General features: G+C 38.4%; 1 protein-coding gene across 2 annotated transcripts in view; it reads right to left on the reverse strand.

Annotated features, from left to right (window-relative positions):
• The window catches only part of GAB1 (GRB2 associated binding protein 1), an 82267-nt gene extending 58107 nt beyond the window's left edge, over positions 1–24160 (reverse strand). For both annotated transcript variants that reach the window (XM_075199276.1, XM_075199268.1), the window contains exon 1: positions 23540–24160. In XM_075199276.1, the coding sequence (XP_075055377.1) occupies positions 23540–23647 (108 nt within the window). In that variant the 5' untranslated portion in view covers positions 23648–24160. The remainder of the gene's footprint in view (positions 1–23539) is intronic.
• Positions 24161–26672: the final 2512 nt, after the last annotated feature.

Raw genomic sequence — 26672 nt, forward strand, 5'->3', positions numbered from 1 at the left:
TGAAAGATTCTCATCAGCCAGCAGATAAAGTGCATTAAATATCAACCACATGTGAAATCTGAACAAATATAGAAAATACGATCTCTAGATAATAAATACAATGTACAAAGTCATTTGCTATATCTAACAACACAATTATAATACAGTCTGATTCCATTTTAAGAAAAATTGCTTGTCCAGTTATAAAAAAAAAAAAAAAAAAAAAAAGAAAAGAAAAGAAAAAGAAAAAAAATAGAGGAAAGTATAATATTTCTGAGAAATAGTACCAAGCGTGACAATGTTTTTTTTTGTCTCTGGTGTATGGTCAGTTTGTCAGTGTAATTGTGTCCCACACAATTTATTGCAATAAACTTAGGCAAATGCATGTAATTATTTGCTCAACTTCAACATCAGATCCAGAGTCAAGTATAACCTTTGCCCCAAATATACCAAAAGTTATTAGATTTGATAAAAGTAAACTGTATTGTTTATAGTAAATAAAACAGCAAAATTAACATAATTAGCTGCATGCTAAAAAATGAAACGCAGAAAACAAACCTGTTTCCCGTGGTGTCTCTAAGATCACAGCATCACAGACTGCAGAAGCAGCGCCCTGCAATGGATGATTGACCTTGGCCAAAGTTAGTGACTTCAACTACTCTATATTAATAAAACAAATGCAGCAATACACAAGGGGCTACCAAGAGCACAATATGATTGGTGGACTGTGGCAGCTCTTTTGCATAAAGATAATGCAGCCTTGCATATTTTTCTTTTTGTATCTTATAATAGAAACAATAATTGAGGATACATAAATCCCTCTTTGAAAGTGTGCATTGGAGAGAGAAAAAAAGGCCATAGTTTCTCTCTTTAAATAAGACCTTAAGCAATATAGGCAGCCAACTTCTAATATCATGTCCCACACACGGATGCTGTGGAAGAGATTTGCAAAGGGTAGATTACATATCAAGTCTTGATACTCCGTGTTTCTTTTCAAGTGTTGAAATATACAGCTAATGATTTTTTATAGCAATTTTTTTTTTCAAAATTTCAAAATAAAATTCCCGCATTTAAAGCTGCACTGCCACCTAGGATAATATTTTACTAATGTGCCCATTCTGTTTAGCCTCTCACAGCCAAACACCGGATGGGCAAGGTTGTGAGCAGGAGAACCAATCACCAGCTGCACTAAAGAGATTAGTAATACTATAATATATTGTAAGAGTTGTTCCATGTGGCACATAACAAAAGGAAAGGAGAGGAACACTTCTGTTTTTTTTCCCCCTCACAAATATAACAAACTGCAAGTAGTCATTTCAATAGGGCTCTTTGAAAAAATGGTTATATGTAGCAGCCCCTGGGGCTACAGATAGTGGAAGGGGGCATTTAGCAATATATTTTCCCTAGGTAGCAGTGCAACGTTAATACTAACATAATATACATTGCCTACAGAGCTGAATTACACAGACCCAGTGGTTCAAAATTGATTGACCAGATCTATCCATTTTAACATTATCTTCGTAGATTTGTAAGGCGCCACAGTGCTCCTCAGCGACAAGCCGTCATTAGAAGGTAGTGTTCCACCTGGTTCTAGGAGTTCTATTAGAAACAGGACAAACCATTGTTTATCCTGTTACAAGCACTGTGTGAGCACTGCAGCCAGCAGTGGTGTGTGTTAGACCACGGACCACCAGTCCAGTCAGTCAGAGTAGTTCAGCTGCCAGGTATAACTGTGTCCAGTCAGCAAGAGGTAACATAATATAAGTGTTGAACATAATCTCCAACATTTATGCATGTGCATTAATGTGAATAGTATTATCGGGGATAAGGTAAGCTCTAAAAATAAAATAAAAACAAACTGATGGGTTTTCAGATAGCATCTAAAGTACTGAAGGCAGTGTGAAGCCTGACTGAGCGAGGTAAATCCATAAGTGGAGAGCAGCACAGGAGAAGTCTTGTAGGTGTGAGTGAAACGTTGTTAGCAGAGACGAGACAAGGCGCAGGTCAGAGGTAGATCTAAGAGGGCGGGAGGGAGAGTATTCATCATCATCATCATCTATTTATATAGCGCCACTAATTCTGCAGCACTGTACAGAGAACTTACTCATCGGTCCCTGCCCCATTGGAGCTTACAGTCTAAATTCCCTAATATAGACACACACACACACACACACACACACAGAAAGAGGGAGAGACTAGGGTCAATTTTGATAGCAGTCAATTAACCTACCAGTATGTTTTTGGAGTGTAGGAGGAAACCCGGAGTACCCGGAGGAAACCCACACAAACACGGGGAGAACATACAAACTCCAGATTTGAGATGTATGACGGGGTGGTGTTATTGAGGGCTTTGTAGAGAAAGGTGAGTAATGTGAATTGAATTCTGGAGGATACAGGAAGCCAGTGTAGGGAATTAAGGATGGATTGAAGTGTAAATATATGGGTGTCAGGAATGCCAGATATCAGGAGATGAGAGAATAGATAAGAGTTTTGGTAGCATGCTGGGTAATGTAGGATACACACTACAGGTTCGATAAACAACTATTAGATTCAATACTGCACTAGTGTGTATGCTCCCACAGTCATTTTTGATTGTACAAAAGCACATCGTATCTTTTCATTTGATTTTATAATGAAACTAAAAATTCACTATAAAAAGGGTGGAACAATGTCAGGCAAATTATGAAATGTATAAGCAATCATGACCAGCAGTGTAGACAGATCTCCATAGAGTTTTCATAGTCATAATCTTTTCAGCAGATGGTTATGACAGATGAAGAGCACAGATCTGAAGTTAAATCGTGTAATATCGTGTGTACGCATGGATCAGCATGCTGATCAGGACTTCAGAAAATTTCAACTGATACGATATTTTTCACTAGCTGGTAAAATTGTTGTAGTGGGTATCTAGCTTTAGAAATTGGCGTATTCTGGAAATATTTGCAAGGTGGAGTCGACGGGACTGGAAGAGTCTGAATGTGAGGAATAAAGCAGAGGGCGGAGTCAAGTGTGAGACCAAGGCAGCAGGCTTGGGAGACTGAGGAAATTCAGGTGTGGGAGTGACAGTGAGGGAGATTAATATCCTTTTTATAAGTAGGGGTAGATGCCGATTAGAATTAAACATCTTCCAAAAAATTATACTGATAGACTGCATCCTGCATATTAAACATTGGTTCAGTGCACAAAATGGCTGCTGCAATTGTGTGTAGGCGATAAGTACTCTTTACAGTAAAACAAAATCTAATCTAAATATAATATTGGTAAATGGGATTGAATATTTTTAAATTGGCAGTTCAAGAATAGAACATTATTTTAATTGAGTATGTAGATATGTGCTTTGTTATTGTATATAAACTATGGTTACAAGTTGCAATAAATAATTTTACCACATGAGAAACCCTAGCCGAGTTATAACAGTTTTCCATTTATTTTCCCACAAGCATGCTCCAACATTAAATGTATTGTATTTAATATCTGAAACACTGCTCATTGTATAGAACAAGTATGTGATTGTTTGTTCTTGGTAAATGTGAAGCAATTACAGCTCTTTATTCATCCGAACTCTGTGTTTCCAAGACACACAATAAGACTTGTGTGTATTGATGCCGGGGACAGACATTACATGCAGGATAACCCTGAACGTGGAGTCCTCAACATTAAATACAATAAGTTTAACAGTATTCTACATCAAGACTGACAGAGGATAGATGACCTTGTCATAGATAAAGAGCATATGGTCCTCTTGTGGTCTGTCACTAGCTTTTACAACTGCAATAATACGATCTTCATACTAACTGTAATAAGCTAAGACCAATAATTGATCCGCACAAATACACATTGGCAATACAGATATGCCTATTTAGAAGCAGATCACAGACCATAATGCTGCACAATCTGTGATCTGTTTTGAGATATTTGAAAAGAGTGATCCCTTTATCTGTAGAAAAATAAACATAAGGGATCCATTCAGGCTTTGTGAGGCTTTCACGGGGAATATACCAGAGCTTAATGGATCTCACATACACTTAATAGACCCGTACAATCAAGCCTGTGGCTACATGAAAAATGCCTTAGAGTGCATGCATTCATTGACCAAAATCACATGTCTTTGAATGATTGGGGTAAAACACTATCAAATTTAAAATATGCAGAATGCTGCACTAGAAAAGGCCCATCACATTTTACTGACAAATGAAAGATGTGAAGCCAGCCAAACCAACATGTTCTATTCATCATGCTTCCAAAAGCAGGACAACTGCATAGAGCTTGCTATTAAAGTGGAGTCGACACCTCTACACAGACATTTTGCGAGCCCAATATTCTGCTTATCAATTCCTCATGAAATGGTAAGCACAAAGTGCTTCTTATGCTTTAGTGATATGGTCAATTAGTGATTGACTAGGCTGAACATCTATTCTCATGAGCCTCAAATTGGAGAAAGGCATAGATTTATGTAGCTTGTCTTTAAAGTGGACCCATCAGATACAGTACACACAATGGAGGCAGCCATTTTGTGCCTAAAACATTCAGCCTATAACGTCACTAGAAGCTAGTGACATCACTGGCTGCCTAAACAGATATATACTACACGAATATCTTAAGAAAATAAAATGTGAAGTGGTAAAATAAAATTGGTAATTTAATAAAAACTGCGTGGATTACGTAGTATCCTTAACAATTCATTTGCTAGTACAATAAAGGTCATTATTAGAAAGCTTCATTTCTCTCTTTTCCTAAAAATGTGTCTACAAATGAAAATTGACATTTAGTAAAGACTTTTCTCATCTTTTTTCATCTAGTAAAAACTGTGGTTGCACAACCCCTCCCCCTCCCCAAAGCCAGGGCACCGGGGGTTGCCATTTTTCCCTGGACTACTTCACTAATGTTATAGCCCTGTCCGAGAAAAGGGTTCCTTTTATAGGATGACCAATCACATGCTCCAATCAAGAGAAGGGAGGGGCGAGAGAAGCAATTGCAGGATGGTCCATCCATTCACCTTTCATGCCCCCCCCCCACCCCCAATACAGTTTTAATTTGCTGTTTTTGCATTGCACATTAAATGCCAGCAGGTACATTATCTGTGGGTCTATGAAGCACAAGCAATTCAGAAGCCTCATAATGGTTACTAAAATGTGCAACGCCAAGACTATCCTGCATTTAGCTGTTGGTGACATCAAAGGAAAGGATCGTAAGAACTTCTGCGAAGGTTAAGGCAGCAGGATGTATATTTACTACATCACGTAAACCTTGGTGTTATACTGTCATGATTAGGTTTTAAATCAAAAACAAAACCCTGAAATGTCTATAAACCAGATTTGTCATTATCTAATAATTTGGAGAACAATTTAAACAAAACTTTTATTATACCTCAATAAGTCACCAGATATATCATTACTTTGCCATTATAAAAATAAAAAATAAATTGCTCCCTCAAAGCTGCTCTATCAGCTAGGAACCAGCAAATTGGGGGGTTTGAAGGTGTCTACAATCTCTAAGCTGTGGCTATAGAAAGGGGTAGTGGACAAATGATAGTAGTGTAGCTTTAAGTGGAGAACCTACAAGGAATATATTAATATATTCTAGGAATGTAATACACACCAAAATATATCATCTATTCATGAAAGGAAATAGAAAAATGTCCAGGAAGGCTTTTTTGTAAGGCTCATTTTAAAATATGATCAAGAAAACAGTGTGCACTCATGCATGTGGCATTCAATTGTCTAGCAAGGCCAGATATCAGCATTATTTGAACCACGCATATACAAAATATTCTGCTCAGGAAACAAAGATGATAAATATTTGTTTGTTTTTTAAAATTTTATTTCCATTTAAAACATTGATTGTCAAATAAACTGATCAGATATTGTATTTACCCTTTTAGTAGGTTTGCCTCAATTTAGGATTAATTCACCGAAACTCAGATACTGAGCAATCTCAAACTAAAAGCTGACTTTGAGAGCTCCACCATGAGCTGCATTGAAATGATGTTAAAAGCAGCCCAACAATTTTTCATAACAAGGACAGTTTGTAGCCATATAATTTCCTGATTTGTATAACTTTGAGAGAACAGTTTTAATGGTCAGAAAAGTAAAGATAGAGTGAGGAAGGAGAATTAAATGCACAACTGAAGGCTTGGAAGGCCATCTGTTGCCCTTCACTGGGTTAGAGCAATTTAAATTAATTTCAGTGGACCTGGATTTCACACACTATATGCAGCATACGTGTTTGTAGCTTTGAAAAAAGCAGATTAAAGACTTAGGGCTAGATTTACTAAACTGCGGGTTTGAAAAAGTGGGGATGTTGCCTATTGCAACCAATCAGATTCTAGCTTTTATTTATTTAGTACCTTCTACAAAATGATAGCTATAATCCGATTGGTTGCTATAGGCAACATCCCCACTTTTTCAAACCCGCAGCTTAGTAAATCTAGCCCTTAGTGATAGTTAGCAGCAGGTAAATGCTGATTTTTACTGACACAAAAATACTGCTTCCAACTCCATCCTAAAAATGCTTGTTTTTACTATTTTCTGTAAATCTTTTCCAAAGTGCCACAGAACAGCTGCTGAAGACTAGTGGCGTAATATGTGCATTTTAGTTTTTAATTACCTCACACAGTACCTAAAGGACCAGTAACCCTAAAATATCCAGTTACCTTATATGTAAGAATTCCGCTCTCTTATATATGTAAAACAGTTCAGATGTTTGGAGATATTTGTCATTATATTTATTTGTTGTGCAGTTGAATGCAGGATATTAAATCCTGGATATCAGCCAGGCTGAATGTTTCCTACAGTGGGATTACTGACTGGAAGTTTGCGTTGTATAGGAAAAATATCTTCCCTCCCATGATCACATATTTATCCCATCTTCAGTATTGGTTTTGAAACGCACATTTTTTTTTTATTTTTTTTTTAAGAAATTATTTTTACAAGTAGCTGTTTTCTACAAGCAGACTTTAGGCTTCAAAAATAAAAAAACAAAAAACAAAACATAAGCTTTTAACGCACACAACAAAAATACATTAAAAAATATTAACTTAAAAGAGGTTAAGGCAGAAGTAAAACAAAAAACAAACAAACAAGGAAATGAGTCAAAGGATGCCGATAGTGGATCTCTGCTTAAAATACACATTGTTATTAACATTTATTTATATAGAACCGCAGCACTTCACAATTTGCACCCAACAGAAGCTTGATCAGGTTGCAACAGAGAAGGCTACTATAGTAAACTGAATTGTCAGTCATGTTCCCGTTACCATTTCAGGACGTCATCTGCATCGTGGCACGGAGAATTATCTTGTTAGAATAAACACAAAAATATCCATATAACTATTTTCAAATGTATGGCTGTCATGAAGGGATGCTCTATATATAATGAAACACCCAAAGCATGCCGCAAATAAAAATCTTTAACCACCGGCCTGCACCAGCGACAAATCCCAGCAGAGCCGGATTTAGACCTCATGGGGCCCTAGGCAAGATACTGGTTTAGGGCCCCTCCCTGAAAAAATCCATAGCACTATATTTTGTTAGCATAACATATACCCCTATCCAAGGGGCTGGCTAGCAGACTTTAGCCTGGGGGGCAAAGCATATAGCATTGGCCCATCAGTAGCGGCCCATTTTTAAAGGGTTGTCTCACTGACGGCCCTGGGAGGGCCCTCTGGGGACCGCTGGGCCCTAGGCAATTGCCTAGGTTGCTTAGTGGTAAATCCGGCCCTGAATCCCAGTCTAGATTTACTCAGCAAGAATCAGGATTCTTCAAACCAGACATTGCTTAGCCCACTTCAATATCTTTTTTTCTATTGACAGTAGTTGAATTGTTGGGTTAATTGCTTCCTTAAGCAAAGTGACAAGTAACTTCTGCATTCTGGAATGCCTTTTAGCATCACTGTTTTGTTTAGCTGCTATTCAGCCTGTGAGGCTGGGTACACACACTACAGGGTTTTCAGCCGATTATCAGGCCAATCAGCCGATATTGCATTAATGTGTACACAGCAACAATGAACGTCTATGGTTCCAAATCACATTGTATCGTTTCATTTGACTTTTAAACTGGACTAAAAATTTCGTTCAACGATGGAACAATATCGTTCCAATTCTGCAGTGTGTATTCACTCACAATCAGGATCTACATAGAGTTTACAGAGTCATGATCTTTTCAGCTGATGGTTATGACAGATGAAGAGCACAGATCTGAAGGTATATTTTTAAAACATGTGACTTTTTTTTTTTCTTCTTCTTTTCAGTCCTTGGTAAAAAAGTTATAGATAACACACCAGGAGAAAATTTCTGTAGTGTGTACCAGCCTTACTCACATCATTTCCATTTACCACAATGCTTGTTTTTATGTAGTACCCTTTGCCACTTTCGCGAAACTATGCAGGATGCAAAGGGACCTTCTGTAGCACAGACGTGAATGGAACGAAGACAGGACTAGCCCGAGAACAGGTAGAGGGAAGGTTCTTCACAGAGAAAACATTGTGAGGGAGCGCTATGGGCAATATTTAAAAGAAGAAATTGGAGCAAATCAGTGAGCCCTGCTGTGTGGGGCCAGGGTCAACTCTGGGCCCCCTATACAGAGAGCGAGGAAAAATGGGATGGCTTGGCAGTTCGCATAAGGCACAATGAGTGTCAGAAATCTAGCAGAGATGCTAAATTTATATCATTAGACACCTGGTGGACAGAGGTGCCACATCGTCATATGGCGAGAGACCATGACAAGGTACCTCAGATCAGTGATTGAGCGTATTTGTATTTTATCAAATATTTACCTCAGGAAGAGGCAGAGTTTGATGAGGAAGGGATAAGAACAATGCCTTGTGACAAGCTGTTCGTGGGCATTCCAGTGTCAGATTAGCCCTGAGAGACATTTGAGCAGAGAAATATTGCTTGTACACTCCATTCCTGTTATTAGGATACAGACATTAATCTTTATAGCGTCTAAAAGGAGTTATTAGTAATTTCTTAACGATAAAGGATTTCACACATGAATACAATAACTAAAATGAAAATGTAAAAACACCTATTGGATCAATTGGAAAAAAAGATGGCTAGCCAACTCCCCACCCCTAAAACTAAATTTAACTGCATATGCAACTACTATATTTAAGGAATTCATTTCCTTTGTCGGTTTCCTGAGACAAAAAAATTTCACTTGCAGTGGGAAACTTGAGGTCTACAATCAGTCAAGGAAAGTGCAAAAAAAATAATAAAAAATAAATAAATATATATTATAATTTTACATACACACACTAACTAATGTTAACCATACAGTGCAGTGTTCTTAGTACTGTTCAGTGCATGTCACTAACAACTACTTCACCCTAGTTATTATATGTATCTAATGTATCCAGTAGGTCTTATATTTGCTCTTGCTGAATTTATTGCTCTGCATATTTGCTGAAAATATGTAAAGCTACTTTAAAACAAGCAATTTCCTCAACTGAATATTATAGCTGTAGTACCTGATGTGATTACTATAGCCATACAAATAGGACTAGTAAAATGCCATACTGATGATCACCTGTATATATCTTTTACCTTAAAAGAGGTTTCATTCCAATGGTATTTGCTAAAGGCAACAAATTAACCAACTCTGCCATTTTTCATGATGGCACTAAAAATTCAAAATAAAATAAAAATACAATGGAAGGTTGCAGTGATCAGCTGAATCTATAGATATTTCTGGACACTATGGCCCAGTGAGTAGCATGACAACTTCCACAAAAATTAATATAAACCAGAAGATAAAAAATAAAAAAAGGCTCTCAGTGTAGGAGAACAAAGAACAAATAAAACACACTATTAGATATTATATAAATCTACTGATAGACAGAAGCATTTCTGCATTCCATCGCATCAGTTTAGGCAGTTTGCTCAATGCTTTTCAAAACCACAGATTTTGCCCAAGAGACATGTCCTAGCAAGTTCGCCTTTTTCAGCAGTCCGTTCTTCACCAGAAGATATTTTGACTTTTTTTTTATTAATTCTTTAAATACTGCTTTATTTTTTGTCCAATCTCTTTAACTACAGTATACAAGACAAAAAACTTAAATTAAAAAAAATATAAAAATGGATTATTAGTACTTTGCTCAATTATTCTTTGATGCCTGATGGCCTGACTTTGGGACATGGTTTAAATTGATGACTTTGGGGCTTCACAGGTTAATGCAATAGTGGCCACCCACAATGAATGAGGGTCCTGTGATGGGGCCCAAGAACCTTCAAATAGAACATGTGATTTAGAAGTCCTGCCAGGCAGGAGCACCAAGTGACAGGATCAACACCTGATCTGGTCAATTTGCGATCCAGCTGTTCAGCGACTGGGCTAAGCAGATTATTTTGGGGACAATCACTGCAGTTATAAAATGACCACACACAAAATAGCCATCATCTTTCAGATCCATTTTCCGCTATGCCCTTAAAATATTCCAGTTCATTTTAAACATATCAATCTTTCCACGACCATACACGCTGTGATACTGGGTCAATTGATACATCGTAACACGTGAATAACTATAAAAAGACAAGTTTGGTAGTTCCACTTACAGCTAATCTCATCATTTAAACACAGATACTTGCATCAACTCTTGAAACTCAGAGCTTTTGCATTCCTAATGAACACCATCCAAGATGTTGTTCCTAGCAATTTTGCTTTCACTAAAAATCAATTATCTCAAAGTCTGAGGGTTATTTTATTTACACACAAGGAAAAACACACACTGCATGGTTTTCATTTATAAAGAATAAAAAAAAAAAAAAAAAAAAGGGGAGAAAAGATCACCTGCTTGAGACAGTATACCACTAGGCAAACCAAACCAGAAAATCAAGTTTCAATTACATAGTGTGTAAACAGGTCTTAGGGCAAAGTTGTGGCAAGTTAAAACATTTGTCAGATTAGTAAAGAAATTCACAGTGCTTCACACTTTGAATTCCCCAACACCATGTATTGTGAAGGGAACATCTGAAAGCTACCAGATGTTTGCCAGATTCCAAAAGATTGGGAGCAGCCAATCCAATCTTAGACTTACAGGTGCCCATCAATATTCTACATTTCTGATAGCTAAAGTAAATGTTCCCACAATAAATATACATTGTATTTACACAACAGAATTTGAACACAGAAAAGAACCTAAAAGAAAATCATTCCTGTACTTTTTTTTTTTGTGGGCGTCACACACCCCCCCACCCCCAACCTCTCATTCTAGAAATCTTCTGGTAATAATGTGTGCAAATCCTCAACACAACTGCTGGCAGATTATTCCATGAACCCCTTTCTTTTTTGTGTGTAAAATAGAGTTCTTCCTTGCGCTACCGCACAGCCATCCCATCTCCTATTTAAAAGTGTTGTTCCATGCTCTAGAAAACCTACCTAAACCCTATTAATACTTTTGATATATTTGGATGTTTCCCATTTCTGTCCCTTTGCTCCTCTAAGCTGTACATGTGTAGCTCTTGAAGTCTTTGCGAATAAGTACAGTTATACAGCCCATACACCATTTTTTCTGACTATGGGCCGATTCAATTTGGCCACGTTAGTGTAAGAATAATGTGACGCTAATTGTATTACCATTAATGCAGTAATTTCAACCCAGATCTTTATTTCGTGGCCCTGAGGGCTGCAAGCAAAAAAAGTGTTAAAATTACCTTACTACGGTAATACTGCGGTTATATACCGTAGTAATTAATGCCTTTTTTGGAGATAGGGCCTCCAGAACTGTCTTAGCACTGACCTATAAAGAGGCCATATAGCTACCTTCTTCCTGTTTCTAATACCTCTTTCTACACAACTAGGTTTCACATCACCATTCAGTCTGTATTCCGCTTTCAGATTTGTGCCACCTTTATTGCATTTTTATGTATGTGTTCGGTTTAAGATACCATAGTCTAGCCCAGTGTTGGCTAACCTGTGACACTCCAGGTGTTGTGAAACTACAAGTCCCAGCATGCTTTGCCAATATATAGCAGCTTATTGCTGAAAGGGTATGCTGGAACTTGTAGTTTCACAACACCTGGAGTATCACAGGTTAGCCAACACTGGTCTAGCCCATTCATATTTTTTCTCTAAGTCTCTATGCATTCAACATACCATTTCTCAGGTACCAAACCTGTTACAAATCTATTAGCAGTCTAACCACTGAACCTTGGTATTCATGCTTCTGGAGCCTGGATCTAAGGCTTGTTAGGATGTCCCCAGCTTGTACCTCTCATCTGAGGGTCTTGAGAAGAACACTGCTTCCTAAAAGACCAGAAATGTGCCCAATTGTGCAGCCCTCAGAGCCTTAATCTGAGGCATCCAGCTCATTCCTGCTATATGTCCAGTCTCTCTCATGCTTCCCTTTATGCCGATAAGCTTAACCTGCAGCCACAGCTCTTACTAAAGAGTTAGGGCAGCAGTGAATTTCCAGAAGCGGCCATCTATGACATTGTGTAACCTCCTCCACACAACACTAGGATGTCATCTAGTGCCAGCAGGACATCTGAAATTAAAAGGAGTAATGTCCACACAACGCAATCGTTGTTGACCGTTTTTGGTTCCACAGAATTCACATTAAAACCATTAAAAGTAATCTTACACACATGTAGTTTCTAAGTTTGCCAACACTGCTTTAGCACACTTAATTGTGCGCCTAGTGTCTTTTAGACTAGCTTTACGTGCTGTTCTCATTTGTTTTGTCTATTAAAATATTTAAATACAAAGTTATGAAAATAATAATAATAAATTATAATAATGCATTTTTCTTCTCTTTTTTTTTTCACTGAACCTGCACTCCACTTATCAATTCCCAGCCAGTCACATTCACATATACCATTTCTCATTTGACCAAATTTATCTTTTGTAAAAATGTAACATCTTTGCTTAGGGGTGGTTCTGCTCAATGGTCGAAGTGGTGGTATGAAAATGTTAGTGACTGACTACTCCTGGCTGATTTGCACCCTTTGCTGGTACATCATGTTTGGTTACAGTCTGGAAATCCAACTTAATTTGATTTTGGAGAATATTTTATATATAACTCAGGCATCCACATAAATTAGCCCAATTAATAGTAACTATTGCAGGTGCATTTCTTACTACCCATTTCTACCTTACAGAATTGAGAACACATTCCTGCACATATTGTTAGTTACAGGTCCTCTCCGAGATTGTGTGTTGCACCATTCAACTTCAGAGATCTGTCCCTAATCCTCACTTATGTGAATACAGAAGGATATTGCAACTCCCGTATGGAAGTTGTCTGGGTTAATCCTGTGGCATACCATGAACAAAAGGTTTACATTAACAGGACCACTAACTAGCCAACCCAGAGAGACATGTGAAAAGTACTTTTTAACATCCACAAACATAAAGGTGTGTTTGTGTGGTCATTAACAGAAGCCTTATTTGGCCTTTCATATCTGTTAGGCGGAGAGGACTTAGCAACTGAATTATATTTCAAAATACACAATCTATAAAGGAAGTTACAAACTAAATGTCATAATGACAGAGTTAAATATCAGGTTATTTATGAAGTAGTAAGGTGAAAAACTGAGTGATTAGTGGTTTATACTATCAATTATGCCCATTATAGTTACAAATACTTAAATGTAAATAAAGGCATCTATAACACTAATTTCCACTGTTTACAGAATCATTGCTCTCTTAAAGGGGCGTATTTATATAGCACCGCATTTTATGAAAGATACTTTTCAATCCTCATCACATGAGGATTGAAAGATATCTCATTTATTTAAAAATCAACACAGGAACAGCCGTTCCGAAAAAACGTCTGTTCCTGTGAAGTCTTACACTTACTTTTCACGGGCTCTTCACTTGCAGTCCTCTGCGATGTGGTTTCCGGCTTGCTTTGAATCCCTGTGCGTATGCGCCGACCGAAAAGCTCGGGCATACGCACAGAGATCTGGACTGCAAGATGGTGAGTCATGTGACAGAGAGGCATCACATGATCCCTCCACACATGCGTTGTGCAGCTCTGCTCTTCAGAGCAGAGCTGCCGGCAGTAAAACTTTTCAATTATGTTAATGTACGCCAGCTACCCGAGATATCTGCTGCAATGCTACAATTATAAATAGCAATTTAGCGGTTAATCCCCGAAAACTGTTGTTTTTAGGGATTTAACAGGGGGGAAAGCTTTAATAGGCCCCAAAGCCTTTTCATGGAAAATGTACGCTTTTTAAATGTTGCCTACAGTTTGCAGGATATACACTACTGCCTACTAGTGTCCAGGATAGCAGCAGGTAACCACTGAACCAATGTTGACGTTATTAGCTTATTACAATCGACATGCAACTAGCTTGGCTCAGAAAGTCATTGGCCGGAAGTGAGAATTGTTGATTTCATTTCACGTACATCAGAAGTAGTCATGATGTACAGATTATAACTGAAAATTGCATTTTAGCACTTAATTTTTCAGTATTTGTACAAAACATATTGCAATACTACTGTGTTCCATCAGCACAATGAGGTCCATGACATAGTTCCTTTCTTTAAACTGCTTTTTGTCCTTCATCTTTATGAATGCTACCAATGATTCTGGAACCAACTGTATGTGTAATTATATATACACACTGTATATAAATACACAACATAGGCATTGTAGCACTTTATTATGGAGCCAGGTTGAGTTTTGAGTACCATCATGGTGGAAGAGTTAATGTGTACATAGCCTGAAAGTTTAGAATTGGTAATGAAGAGACTTGCAGGGATATTAATTTGGATCTTTGGATGATTAAATGTTATTTATTTTTACTAAACCAGGGTACAGAAACTGCAGTTTCAACACAGTTTGGGCACTATAAGCAGGGAAAAGCAGTGAGTGACAATACAATTAAGACGACAAATAAATAGAAACCCAGAAGTTTACCCAGGGGAAAGGAACTGTCCTAGAAATCCCCATGAAAAGGAGAAAAAAAAATGTTTTTAATTCTCATGCAAGTTCCAAAACCTAAATCATTAGATTACTGGTCAGTTAGGTGAATGATGTGGCAAGTGTCTTGCGATATGGCGTTAACAAAATAATAATAAAAAAAAGTTTATTAATGGGAAATTTGACATTATATTTACCCATGTTCTGCACCAAGATGTTGCCCTGTGGTTCATGGTTTTTATTTTGTCTTAAGGCAGGATTACTGGTTGTTACATTTTACCTGACCTGCTCCTACTCCTTATTGGAGTCTGGGAATTGATCATTTAAAAAGTATTTCCAGTGGCTCCTATATTTATGTAGCACTGCACATGAAACACTTTATTATTCACTATTTAAACAATAGTTAAAAATGAGAGTGGGAGGACCAATAAGCTGCAAGATATGTGTCTGAGGCTTTATACTGGTCTGTGTATCCAAGTCTCTTCAGCTTATAGCTGTGGCTGGAGTCACCAGAGAAAACCAGCAAAAAGCAGCCCCTGGGGCTCCGGTGTGTAGAATGAATTCTTTACATTACCCATGAATGCTGCTTTATGGAAAAGCAGTATCTAAATATGGAACAGGGGGTGGGGAGGTTAGCCCAGGATGATAATTAACTGTCACACCCCCTGTTCACTAGGGAAGTGGGCAGGATGTGGGAAATTTGGACTGTTCTCTCTGGGGGTACTCCCAGAAATTTGTGACTTTCCCGGACAGTGCAGGAGAGCAACTATAGTTATAACTTACCTCTTACTTAACATTAAAACATTCTTATGGAGATAGAAATGTGTGTTATCGTGAATCAGCGGCGCCATGCCCCAGGGCATCGCAGGGCGTGGCTGTTCCATATAGGGTGTCTGATCATATCACATTACATAGAGAGCGAGCCATGCCCTTCCCCTGTAGAAAACCCCTCCTCACCTCTGTAGTAACACATCCTGCCCTCATTTTAACACATTTCTATCCAAACCCTCCCTATAACAAATCCCCCAACTCCTCACCCCTCTTCTAATAGCAAAACATTTGTTATCCGTCCCCCCCTCACCTCCATTGTAACACATTCCCTTGCAAACGAATGACTTATTTGTCCCAGGCAATGAAATATAGTCTCACTCGAGAGTGAGCTTCACATTAATACAGTGACTGTCTAGAATTTAATCAGAGTGTAACTCATTCATTCTGATTCACTGCTAGACTGAACTCGCCTATCAATGGCCAGGTATCACAGCAGCTGTGAGGGTGGACTCCTACAGCCACAGGGATATGTGGTACAATCCAGGGTCTCCACGTAACTAATTTCCAGCCGGCCGCAAAAAATAGCCTTGCAGGACTCGTCTGCAGAAGTGGTATAAACAATTGTGAGCACTTAACCTTTTACACTTTTTTTTTTTTTTTTTTTTTTTTTACATTAGCTTTACTTTACTAGCTAAAGGTTCAGATGAAACTACATTAGTTTAAAATAAAAATAAAGGACCAACAAGCAGCTTATTCAAGGGAAATGGCCAATTCCCATCTAAGGGGGATAAACAAACAAACAAAAGAAACCATAAAAGGATAGCGCTAATTTGTACAATACAGAAACAAATTGATTTGTATTCACAATAATGACTTTAATATCCAATCTCTCAACAACCTGATATATGAGGAGCAGAAGACATACTTGGAGACTCCCGAAATCCAGGGAGAGCAGGCCATTCTCACAATCCTGCCCATTTGCTAGTGAAGTGGAACTCGATTACAAGAGTTGCTTAATTTTGGCCCCACCCCTGTGGCCAAAACAACAATTCACAGCACCAAGCCCCCCTCCACACTTGCACCTCACTTTGGCATGTATGGTAAAAGACACCTTCTTCCTTGCAAATCTAAATGCGAGAGGTTGAATTAGTAAGTAAGGCTGTCTGAGTGTATAACAAACCCAAATTAATCCGAAGCCTTCACTAGAAATACCAAACAAATAAATATAGGCAAAAAGTCTAAAAAAAAACAACAAAAAAAAAACCACAGCATTAATTTAGACGGCTCTGTGGGTGAGCTTCTCAAATTGTTTAGGCAACCCAGAGGTTCTCACTTCCTGTAATCCCCAGTGAGGAGGCCGCCAGTGTTTCTGCTGAACCTGGATCAGGTGATATTGTGATCAGCAAGGGATTCCAGCTCTCTGTTGGCAGCTGGTGTATTAAATCATATGACTCCAGGACTCGGTAAATTTCACAGGGGCTTCGTTAATATCCAAGAATACCAACTACAATGGACTCCTATGTGAGCTATGCTTAGTGCCTGAAGAACCATAAATTAGAGAACATTAGAGAACTGCAAGGTTATGTTATCCCATGCCAAAGTCACTGTAGGACAGTAGTGCAAGGGAGAGTCTTAGCTCTGCTTGTCCACGGCCACTAATGGCACTGGCAGATTTCAGCAAATGTGTTGGGCATTTCTGCTACATGCTGTGCACGCCTGTTTATAAGTGCTGGGGACACCCAACCCGAACAAGTTAGAGCATCATGGATTTGCATCCGATCTTTTTTTTGTTCTAGCTTCTAGCATGAGGTCATATATTATCAGTCCTGGCTTAAAATGCTATGGTAGGGAGCCTGAGTGGGTTGACTCATTTGATTATATAGATAGAAAAATATGAATGTTAATTGATAAAGCATGGCTGCTCTAGACATCATTTTAGGTTTTAAGTAGAAGGCTATGTGCACACACACAAAATAATTATCAGATACCACCAATTTCAATAGAGCTGCATTTTTGATTAGAGTTTGGTTTGCTGGACTAATCGCTGTCAGCAACAACTGCTATTGGATTTCTAGAGGAAATTTGCTGGTGTGATATCCAGTAAATGTTATTGGATGAGACCGGTTTGAACACATTCGCAGTGATATTCTCTGATTTAATTACTGTGGAAAAATTACCAAAGTGACACTATCCATGAAAAGAAGAGGTCACCCTTTCATCCAGAACGCGCACACACACAGAAGCCCAATGTATGAACCTGTCATTTAATTTGTGACACATTCACAAAGAGGAAGAATCAAAATCACCTACTGTCTGTTTGAATCAGCCCAGTTGTAGTCTACATATTAAGGGGGAAAACATTTCAGGTACACTGACCCCATTAAAATACATGAATATTTCATGTTAGAATGCGGACTATGCTTTAATTTTTGGGGATGTTTCTGGAGTAAAGTGCTACATTCCAGAACAGTTTGTTTTCAAACCTCAACAACCAAGTTAACAGCAAAAAAAAAAAAGTGTGGTCTTGTCGTCCATTAACAAAGAACATCCTCACAAAATGGTTTAGTGGTTAACAAATCTTGCTGGGTTCTGCTTCTAGAAGCTAGTTTGTGATCTTGAGCTCTTGTGAGGCACTTTTCTCCTGGTTATAATGAAATGTGATATAAGTAAATAACAATAGTCCTAGCACACTGCCTTAACAAAAATGACAATGCCCAACATCTAAACAGTGTTTTAATAAGACTTTAAAAACCTTTTGTCCTGCAATGATTGCGTTTTGCAGTTTAAACAAAGAAAAAAATAGGATGTTTAAATTTTAAATGTACTAAGGGGCACTTATAACATCTGTTGTATCACCTCATTTTATAGTACAATTTAAATTTATAAATTGAAATCCAATGTTTGATAGGCTGCTATAGGCAACACTATCTTTCTATACAGTTGCCTGCCGAACAGCTTTCATAAAGTTACATCACTGCATTTTTCATTCCAGTATCCTTTAAAGCTGCACTACCAACTAATAAAAGGTGCTAGTGCGGAGTCCAACTGACCCCTAGCCAAACCCTAGGGGCTGCTCCTTGCAGCGATTTAAAAAAAAATAAAAAAAAATTAACCAGAGCAACTCTCCCCCCTGTTATGTAAAGTTGGTTAACAAAATTAGTAGCCTCCTGCTAGACAAGGAGAAGCACCTGCACTACAATGATTTACTAGGTGCTGGTGGAACTTTAAAGAACAAAATAAAAAGCAAACACATAGCTTTGCACCTTGTCCTTCCTTAATTTTAACAATGTGATCAACGCATGTCCTCAAAGCAACGCTGCAGCACAATGGTTTAAGTTTTTCTGTGTTTATTTTTTTGGACTGAATTCTGCTATATTTATTCCTAGTATTTTTTGTTTTGTTACTTTGTCATTCAATGTTAATAAAATATAGCAGTTAGATAAACACCTATAGATAGTTTGCCGTCTATCTTGTTTTTATTTTAAACAATAATGTCACACAAGACCAGAGTTGAACACACAAACAAGACACTCCAGTCCACTAGATATCAAATACATATTATTGAAAGTTCACAAAACCAATACCCAGGTAACATCATGGTGAAATATTAAAACTAATTGATAGAGACAAAATAAATAAGATATGTAAAGTGAGAAATCACAGAAAAATTTGTAAAGTGTCCATAAAAAAAGTAACCCCTTGTAGGAGCCGTAATATTTTAAAGGAGACAATTATAACACCTAAACCATTATCTGCTTATACACATTTCTTCTAATCATAAGGTATGTCCTTTTAAATGGAATAATATGACTTGTTTGGTAACTCATTCAGAGTTTCTATATTTCACATCACACCTATCCCCTATATATCTCTTATAGGGGCACATTTATCAACCACTGCACAAAATGAAAAATAGTTTTCAATCCTTATTGCATTGTTAAGGATTGAACTATTTCTCATATTTATGAAAAAAGCAACACAGGAACAGCAGTTCCAAAAAACTGCTGTTCCTGTGCAGTGGAAAACATACTTATCACTGTCTACTCACTTCCGAAGGCGTATGCGATTCACTGGGGTCCTCTTCTCACTCCAGTGCGCATGCACCGACTGAAAACATCGGGTATGCACACAAACATCCCTGCACTATACAGTTGGAGAGGAAGAACGGTGAGATCCCTCCACACATGCGCTGTCCAACTCTGCTCTTCGGAGCAGAGCTGACAGCACTGAAACTTTTCAATTATGACAATGTACACCAGCTTCAGCTGGCGTACATTAACAAGCTTAAAAAAAAAAAAATGCATTTTTTTTAAGCAAACTTTAGTAAATAGCGATACTGAGCAGTGCCCATACACTTATGGGGGCTGCTTAGTAAAACAAAGATATGCAAAGCAGCAGATATCTGCAGCGATGCAGTGATAGTAAATAAGAATTTTGAGGTTTCACGTTCATTTGTTTCTTGATTGGTAAAGTGAACAGTCATATTTTTACATATGATGAATTAAAAGTGATTTTTTAATAATATGTATTTGTGATCTTATGGACTGGTGTGCCATTCTAGTGTTTCCAACTCTGATCTTTGTTAAATTATATTTTAGATATGTTGGAAGAGCACTCCACAATATGATTGGTGAGAACATGTCCCAATATGTAATAATGAGGTTAGTCCCTTTCCTAGTTGAAATTTTTTTTTTTTTTTTAGTTGAAACAAGACATGAAAGAAAGGAGATGGTGCTAGGTGCCATGATATACAGGGGAGGGGTCACGGGTCATGTGAAATAGAGTTCAATAAATGCAGTGCTAATGATTGTCTATCCACAATTGTAATTTTCCACCTTTTGGACCAATTTCTATAGAGCTGCTTAAATTGGCTTCAAAGTGGTTCTCGATCTATTTTATCAAACCAGGAATAGTCAAAATATGTGTGATAAATTGAAGCAAGGCAAACAGGTTCAAACTTAAATGGCTACATTGTTTAGCATTTAAGTTTTTTACAGACACAGTAATGTTTGTTGAAAAAAAATACCATACCCAGAGAACTGAACATTTTATTGTTTGTTTCAATGTCTTAATTTCAAACTCAAATTATCAGCTTAGCCGTTAGAAAATACATGATGTGGTGACTATTATCACTGGAAATGAATTTTGCTTCATAAAACTGAGATTGCTATAACTAACAACAATACATCATTGGTCAGTAAAATTAAACAATGTGTAATAAAGAGTGACAATTATTTCTACATGCCATTTACACACACTCATTTTCCAGGATGCCCAATTGGATATTTAATAATAGTATACATACCGAGGTTAATTGGTTTCTGATGAAATTGGCCTTGGTATTTGTGTGTTCCTGTGTTTGGGAAGTTAGATTATAAGCTCCAAAAAAGGACATATGCTGATTTGCAAGACAAAAATGTTCAAATTTTACAGAGCTGTGGACTATATGTTAGCGCTAAATAAATGATTAATGAAACTGCCCCATATAATGGGACACGTCTGGATGTCAAGCTGGATAAAACACGGGGGGGGGGGGGTCTCAGACTCAGATTGAACAGCTGGATAACTTGGGGCCTGTAACGGATGTTGGAAGAAGACTTTACACACAGGTCAATGGCAGTCATCTTCCTAAAGGATTTAAAGGCAGTCCCGATAATGATCCAATCATCATCAAGCTCATCTTGGTGGCACACGCTGTAACATCGGAGTACAAGAAGATAAAACCTAACCTCTGCTTATAAATTGATTTTCACATAAAGTTTTCAATCATTTGATCGATTAAAACAATTGGATATCATAAGCTAGCAGAATGCTAGTATATATTATAACTGTCCGTTTGTGGTTTGTTAAACAAATTTAGTCAACAGTTATAGCCATGCTACTAGCTCCATAAATAAATCTGTTCTATTTGGAGACCTACTGTAAACCAACACACTGGTACAGTGCCCAGATCTGGCTAGTTGTATTAAACAACCAGTAACATTCACCTGTAACATTTTAAATGATTGATAATTAGAATTCAGACGCAAAGGAAGTTAAAATAATGGTTTGTTTTGTTAATAAGAATCCTATAGTAAAACAGATTTGGGAGTTGACTTTTAAGGTTCAGTTGAGTTGTATTGTCTTTTGGTAAAGAAACACATGTGCATGAAACATACATCAAGAGATATTATTGCAAATTATCTGCCAATATAGCTCCTTGTATATAAACCAAAGAGCAGGGAGCCAAGATGTTGTCATTCCTACTGCACCAGGCTATTAATAACTTAAAATGTGGTATGCAGAGCAAGTGAATTCAGCCAAATCCGTAGAAAGTGAATGCAAAGATTAGCTAAAGTCGGCAACACATAAGATAAGTGCACTTGGCAGAGTCAAAGTTCAGCAAACTTCAAATTACAATATTCAAATTTGTTTCATGCTACAAGTGGGCTGGGCCGTTACTGGGTATAAGAACAAGTCTGATTTCAATGAAAAAAAATATTTGCCGGCATCTTCTGACAGAATTCTGACCTTTGTACTATTTATAGTGTGTTTGTACATCTGGGATGTTTTACACATTACAGCTAGTTCACACATACCTGAGAAATGGATAAAACGCATATAAACTACTTTAGATGCATTTTTAATATGTTTTCCATGTGCTTGTGATGCGTTTAGAATCCAATATACTGGCAGAACATGTTAATGGATGAGCAGCAAGTCCTGCTGCTTTATAAAATGTTTAGTGTGGTGTTTGTTTTCAAATGCAATGGTGCTAATAAGCCCTTAAGAAATCATTCATTCTAATTTTTAATCCAGGTTTCATGGCTTTAGTGGCTTAAAAACACATTAACAACTGCGAGGTGTGAAAGAGCCTCTAGAGATCAAAGGAAAGGTAAATGTATACTCATGTGTGCTAAAAATAGAATGTACAATTTGAGATACAGCCATCAGTGCTCAACTTTCAGCCTTTCCACTGTCTGCAGGAATCTGCCCTCTCAGCAAACAGTCACTGTTACGTGAAGCCTCCTGACGACAGATCTGCCAGCCAAAGTTCCCACACAGACTACTACCCACAGGAGCAGACTGTTTTGAAACCGAACCCTTAGCTGTGAACAACAACCAGTGCACACTACAAACATAAACCCTGCTCCCTCCCTGTAGTAATGACAACTGGCACAGATATCACCCAACCCCCTGCATAGGTGGCATGTGTCCCAATAGGAGCTAAGAATGGAATGCACAGTTTATAACTATGTTGTGTAAAAAAAAAAAAAAATACAAAGGCTCATGTCAAATACTAATTAATTCAACCAAATACAAACTTGAATGGTACCATAACAAGTAACAATTCAGACACAATTTGCTTAGAAGTATTTGCTGTGTCCATATTTTGTTATTTACAAACAAACTCTATCACTATTAGAAAACAAATAAACAAAGAGATTCAGAGCACTGAAGAAAGGAAACAATGTTATTTTAGGTAGCATTTTCCTAGTACTGAAAATGAGTACATTGTTAATCAGACCTCTCTTGTACCAAAATAAAGCACACGCCATGCACTACCTTCCATAGCGAGCTGCAGCTATCCAGGAAATACTTGAAAAGGAGAGGTAACATTTTGCACATAAACCAGCAACATGACAGGACACTACTGAGCTCCACAACAGACAGATCCAATGTCAGAAGTTATACCTCAGAATGGGGCACAGGCAGAACACAGCGCTTCTAGTTAGTAAACACTCCATAAGGGTTATAAATCGCACATGCCCAGTATTCAGCTCTAACCCCCTGCCCTCAGCTGCGGGCACCCATGGAGCCAGGTCACCCCCACTCTGCAGTTGTTTGTATAATGTTAGCGACAGCCGGTGATCCCAGGCACGCTGAGGCCCACTCCCTGCTCTCTCCAACTTCAGCCAAACTTACAGAGTGCAGGATACTTACGAAACGCTTCAACTTTTTCTCTGGCGGTGATTTACGGAGCCAGCCCGAGCAGACCACCTCTCCTCCGCCAGCCGGTCCCATTCCCCCGACTCCTCCAGAACTCATCATCCGTCTGCTGCTCAGTCCTGCAGAGTGTCCCCTCCTGGTCTCCGAGAACAGGCTGATGGACACGGACTCCAGGGTCTCACAGCCGCCACCTCCTCCCCGGGTACAGAGCGCAGAGCCAAGCAGGCAGCGCGGCCAGAACTTTGGGAAACTTTTAGCTCCTCTCCTATGTTACCAACAGGAATCAAAGAAGAAGAATCCGGGGATAGATGGGTAAACCAGCCCCGCTCCCCACCCTCCTCTAACCAGTCTCCTTGGCCCCTCTCCCCCAGCAGGAGTCGCTGGGCGGTTGGTTGTCTCTTCTTCCTTTAGCTACAAGTTTTCCCCCCTCAAATCCAGAAGATAGGTCTCTGTCACGACATAAGACCAGGTCTGAGCTCTAGCAATGGTCTCGGACAGGGGAGTTTCTGCGGGTGATGAAGCCGCCCAGAGAACAGTCTTCTGATCTTGCAGGGGATAAATTGTGCGACAGACACATTTTTTTCCCCCAACAGTGAATCTTTATTTTTTCTTCCCTCCTCCTTCTCCCTTTTCCTTCCCCTCCTCTTCTCCTCCGCCCCTCGAGCGTCGTCCTGCTGTCCCTCCCTTTTTCCTGCACGCCTCCAATCTCAGGAGCCGCAGATACAAACATGATTCGCCTTAACTTACCTGCAATGTTCCTTAGGGTTACCCCTGTGGCTGTCAAAGGTCCAGTATCTAGAAAATAATATACAATTTTGTCCTGGAGAGATTCGTCTGCTCACGTTTTCCTACTAATATTAGCAGTGGAATAGCCTATATTGAATTATGCCATTAATATTACAGATACTTTTTTAAAATAAGTTGTTTCATTGAATTTAGGTTAAAGATACATACCTAAGTGGGGTTGTATAACTGACTGTGGTGTGTTTGCCCTTTTCTGTATTCAGTAGATCAATATGAGGTCTGCACTGTCAGCTGTTATGGCTCTGACTTCAAACTGCCACATGTTCTCAAAATGCAGTAAGAGGAGCCTTCATTGTGATTTATTAATCACTATTATAAAATCCGTCCACATTACTTTAAGGGGCCTATTTAAGGATTAACAGGTTGTCCGTTAATTATCTACTGTCATCGCAATGATGACAGATGACTTCATAGCAATTTAATATAGTCATGGGCAGCACAGTGGCTTAGTGGTTAGCACTTCTGCCTCACAGCACTGGGGTCATGAGTTCAATTTCCGACCATGGCCTTTGCTGTGTGGAGTTTGTATGTTCTCCCCGTGTTTGCGTGGGTTTCCTCCCACACTCCAAAAACATACTAGTAGGTTAATTGGCTGCTATCAAAAATTGACCCTAGTCTGTGTGTGTGTGTGTGTGTTAGGGAATTTAGACTGTTAGCTCCAAAGGGGCAGGGACTGATGTGAGTGAGTTCTCTGTACAGCGCTGCGGAATCAGTGGCGCTATATAAATAAATGGTGTTGATGATAGTTATGTCAGGGCAGCAAATCCGATAGGCTGTCTTATCGATTCATTTTTTTTTTAAATTAAAGACTTCAGGTTGTGACCCGGAGTCTTGACTGCACATGCGCGACCCATCTTCAGATGGTGTTAGTCATCAGGGTCCGACTAAATGCATGGGGGTCTATGCAAGACTAAACTGTAATGCCACAAAACATGCATCACTGCAAATCGCAGTTATGCATATTTAAGCACCGCTGAGATGCACCATGTTGGGGGCTACACTGGGAGCCCCGGTGAAGTGACCCCTCTGCTGCAAAGTTTTTTTCCTGTTTAGGCTGGCAATGAAAGGAGGAATTGTTATGCGCATGCGCACAGCACTTCCACTGTAAGGGATTCTGAAGGCGGAGAGGCTACAGCAGAATCCCATAGGAAAAGACAGGTACCATATTAATCTATGAGGACTGCGATGGCAAATGTTAAATGGGTTATGACAGGAGAAATCTTTGATACGACCACTATTACTAGCCTAACAAAGTTGGGGGAAGTGTCATGCTGTTAGTTATACATGATGCAGTGATAAAAACGTATTCCTCTTTCATTCTCTATGGGCTACCACAACGGTCACTTCCAAGCACCACAAACTGATTTCTCTGAAATTGCATTGTTCCTGGATGTCTAAACATCCAGCATTCTATAGCTCTGTCACATGTGCATAAACAAGAGTATATTTACAATATGCACATTATTAACCAGGCACAATTGCTATATCAGGTAAACATTTCCATGTTATGGTAAATGCGCATCTGACAATGCAATGTAATGTACAATACAGTTTTTTTCAGGTCCTTGTAAAATAGGAATTTGGCACTTGGATTAAATAATGTGCATATAACTATAAATATGCACACTAACTAATCCTTCATATGTGTTTATAAGACTCAAGTTTAGGCTAAATACAGTTTTTTGATGAACATGGGAAAGGTCTCCTAGATACAGAGATACAGGTTATTGTGCAAACTAAACTGCCTGTGCCATGATTAGCTTTAAAAGTCAACAAATGAGACTACGAACATTCCAACATTTTACATTCGTAGATGTACCTTATGCTTAGAAATTATTAAATAACTTATTATACAAAAATAAAACACTTCATATATGTACATGCATATAAAATGCTGTACATAATACACATATACAGCCATGACCAAACATATTGACACCTTTTCAATTTTTTCAAATAACTCACAATCTGCTCTAAACATACAGTGAAATTAACAACAGTATTTGGTCTCCACAATTTTTTTTCTCCGTTAATATAAATAACCTTTGTTTTTCTATTCTACTCTCCACAGGTCTTCTATGGTATTTAGATCTAGATTCATTGCTGTCCACTTCAGAACAGTCCAGAGTCTCGAACCATTTCTAGGTGCTTTTTAAAGTTTTAGGTTCATTGTCTTGCTGTAAGACCCATGACCTTCGACGGAGGCTCAGCTTTCAGACATTGGATTCAGCATTGTGCACCAAAACAGCCTGGTAATCTCCTGATTTCATGCATGCGTTCAAGACTACCAGTGCCAGATGCATCACAACAATCCCAAAACATC

Source organism: Mixophyes fleayi, chromosome 1 (genome assembly GCF_038048845.1).
Source record: "Mixophyes fleayi isolate aMixFle1 chromosome 1, aMixFle1.hap1, whole genome shotgun sequence".
In the NCBI taxonomy this organism is placed as follows: Eukaryota; Metazoa; Chordata; class Amphibia; order Anura; family Limnodynastidae; genus Mixophyes; species Mixophyes fleayi.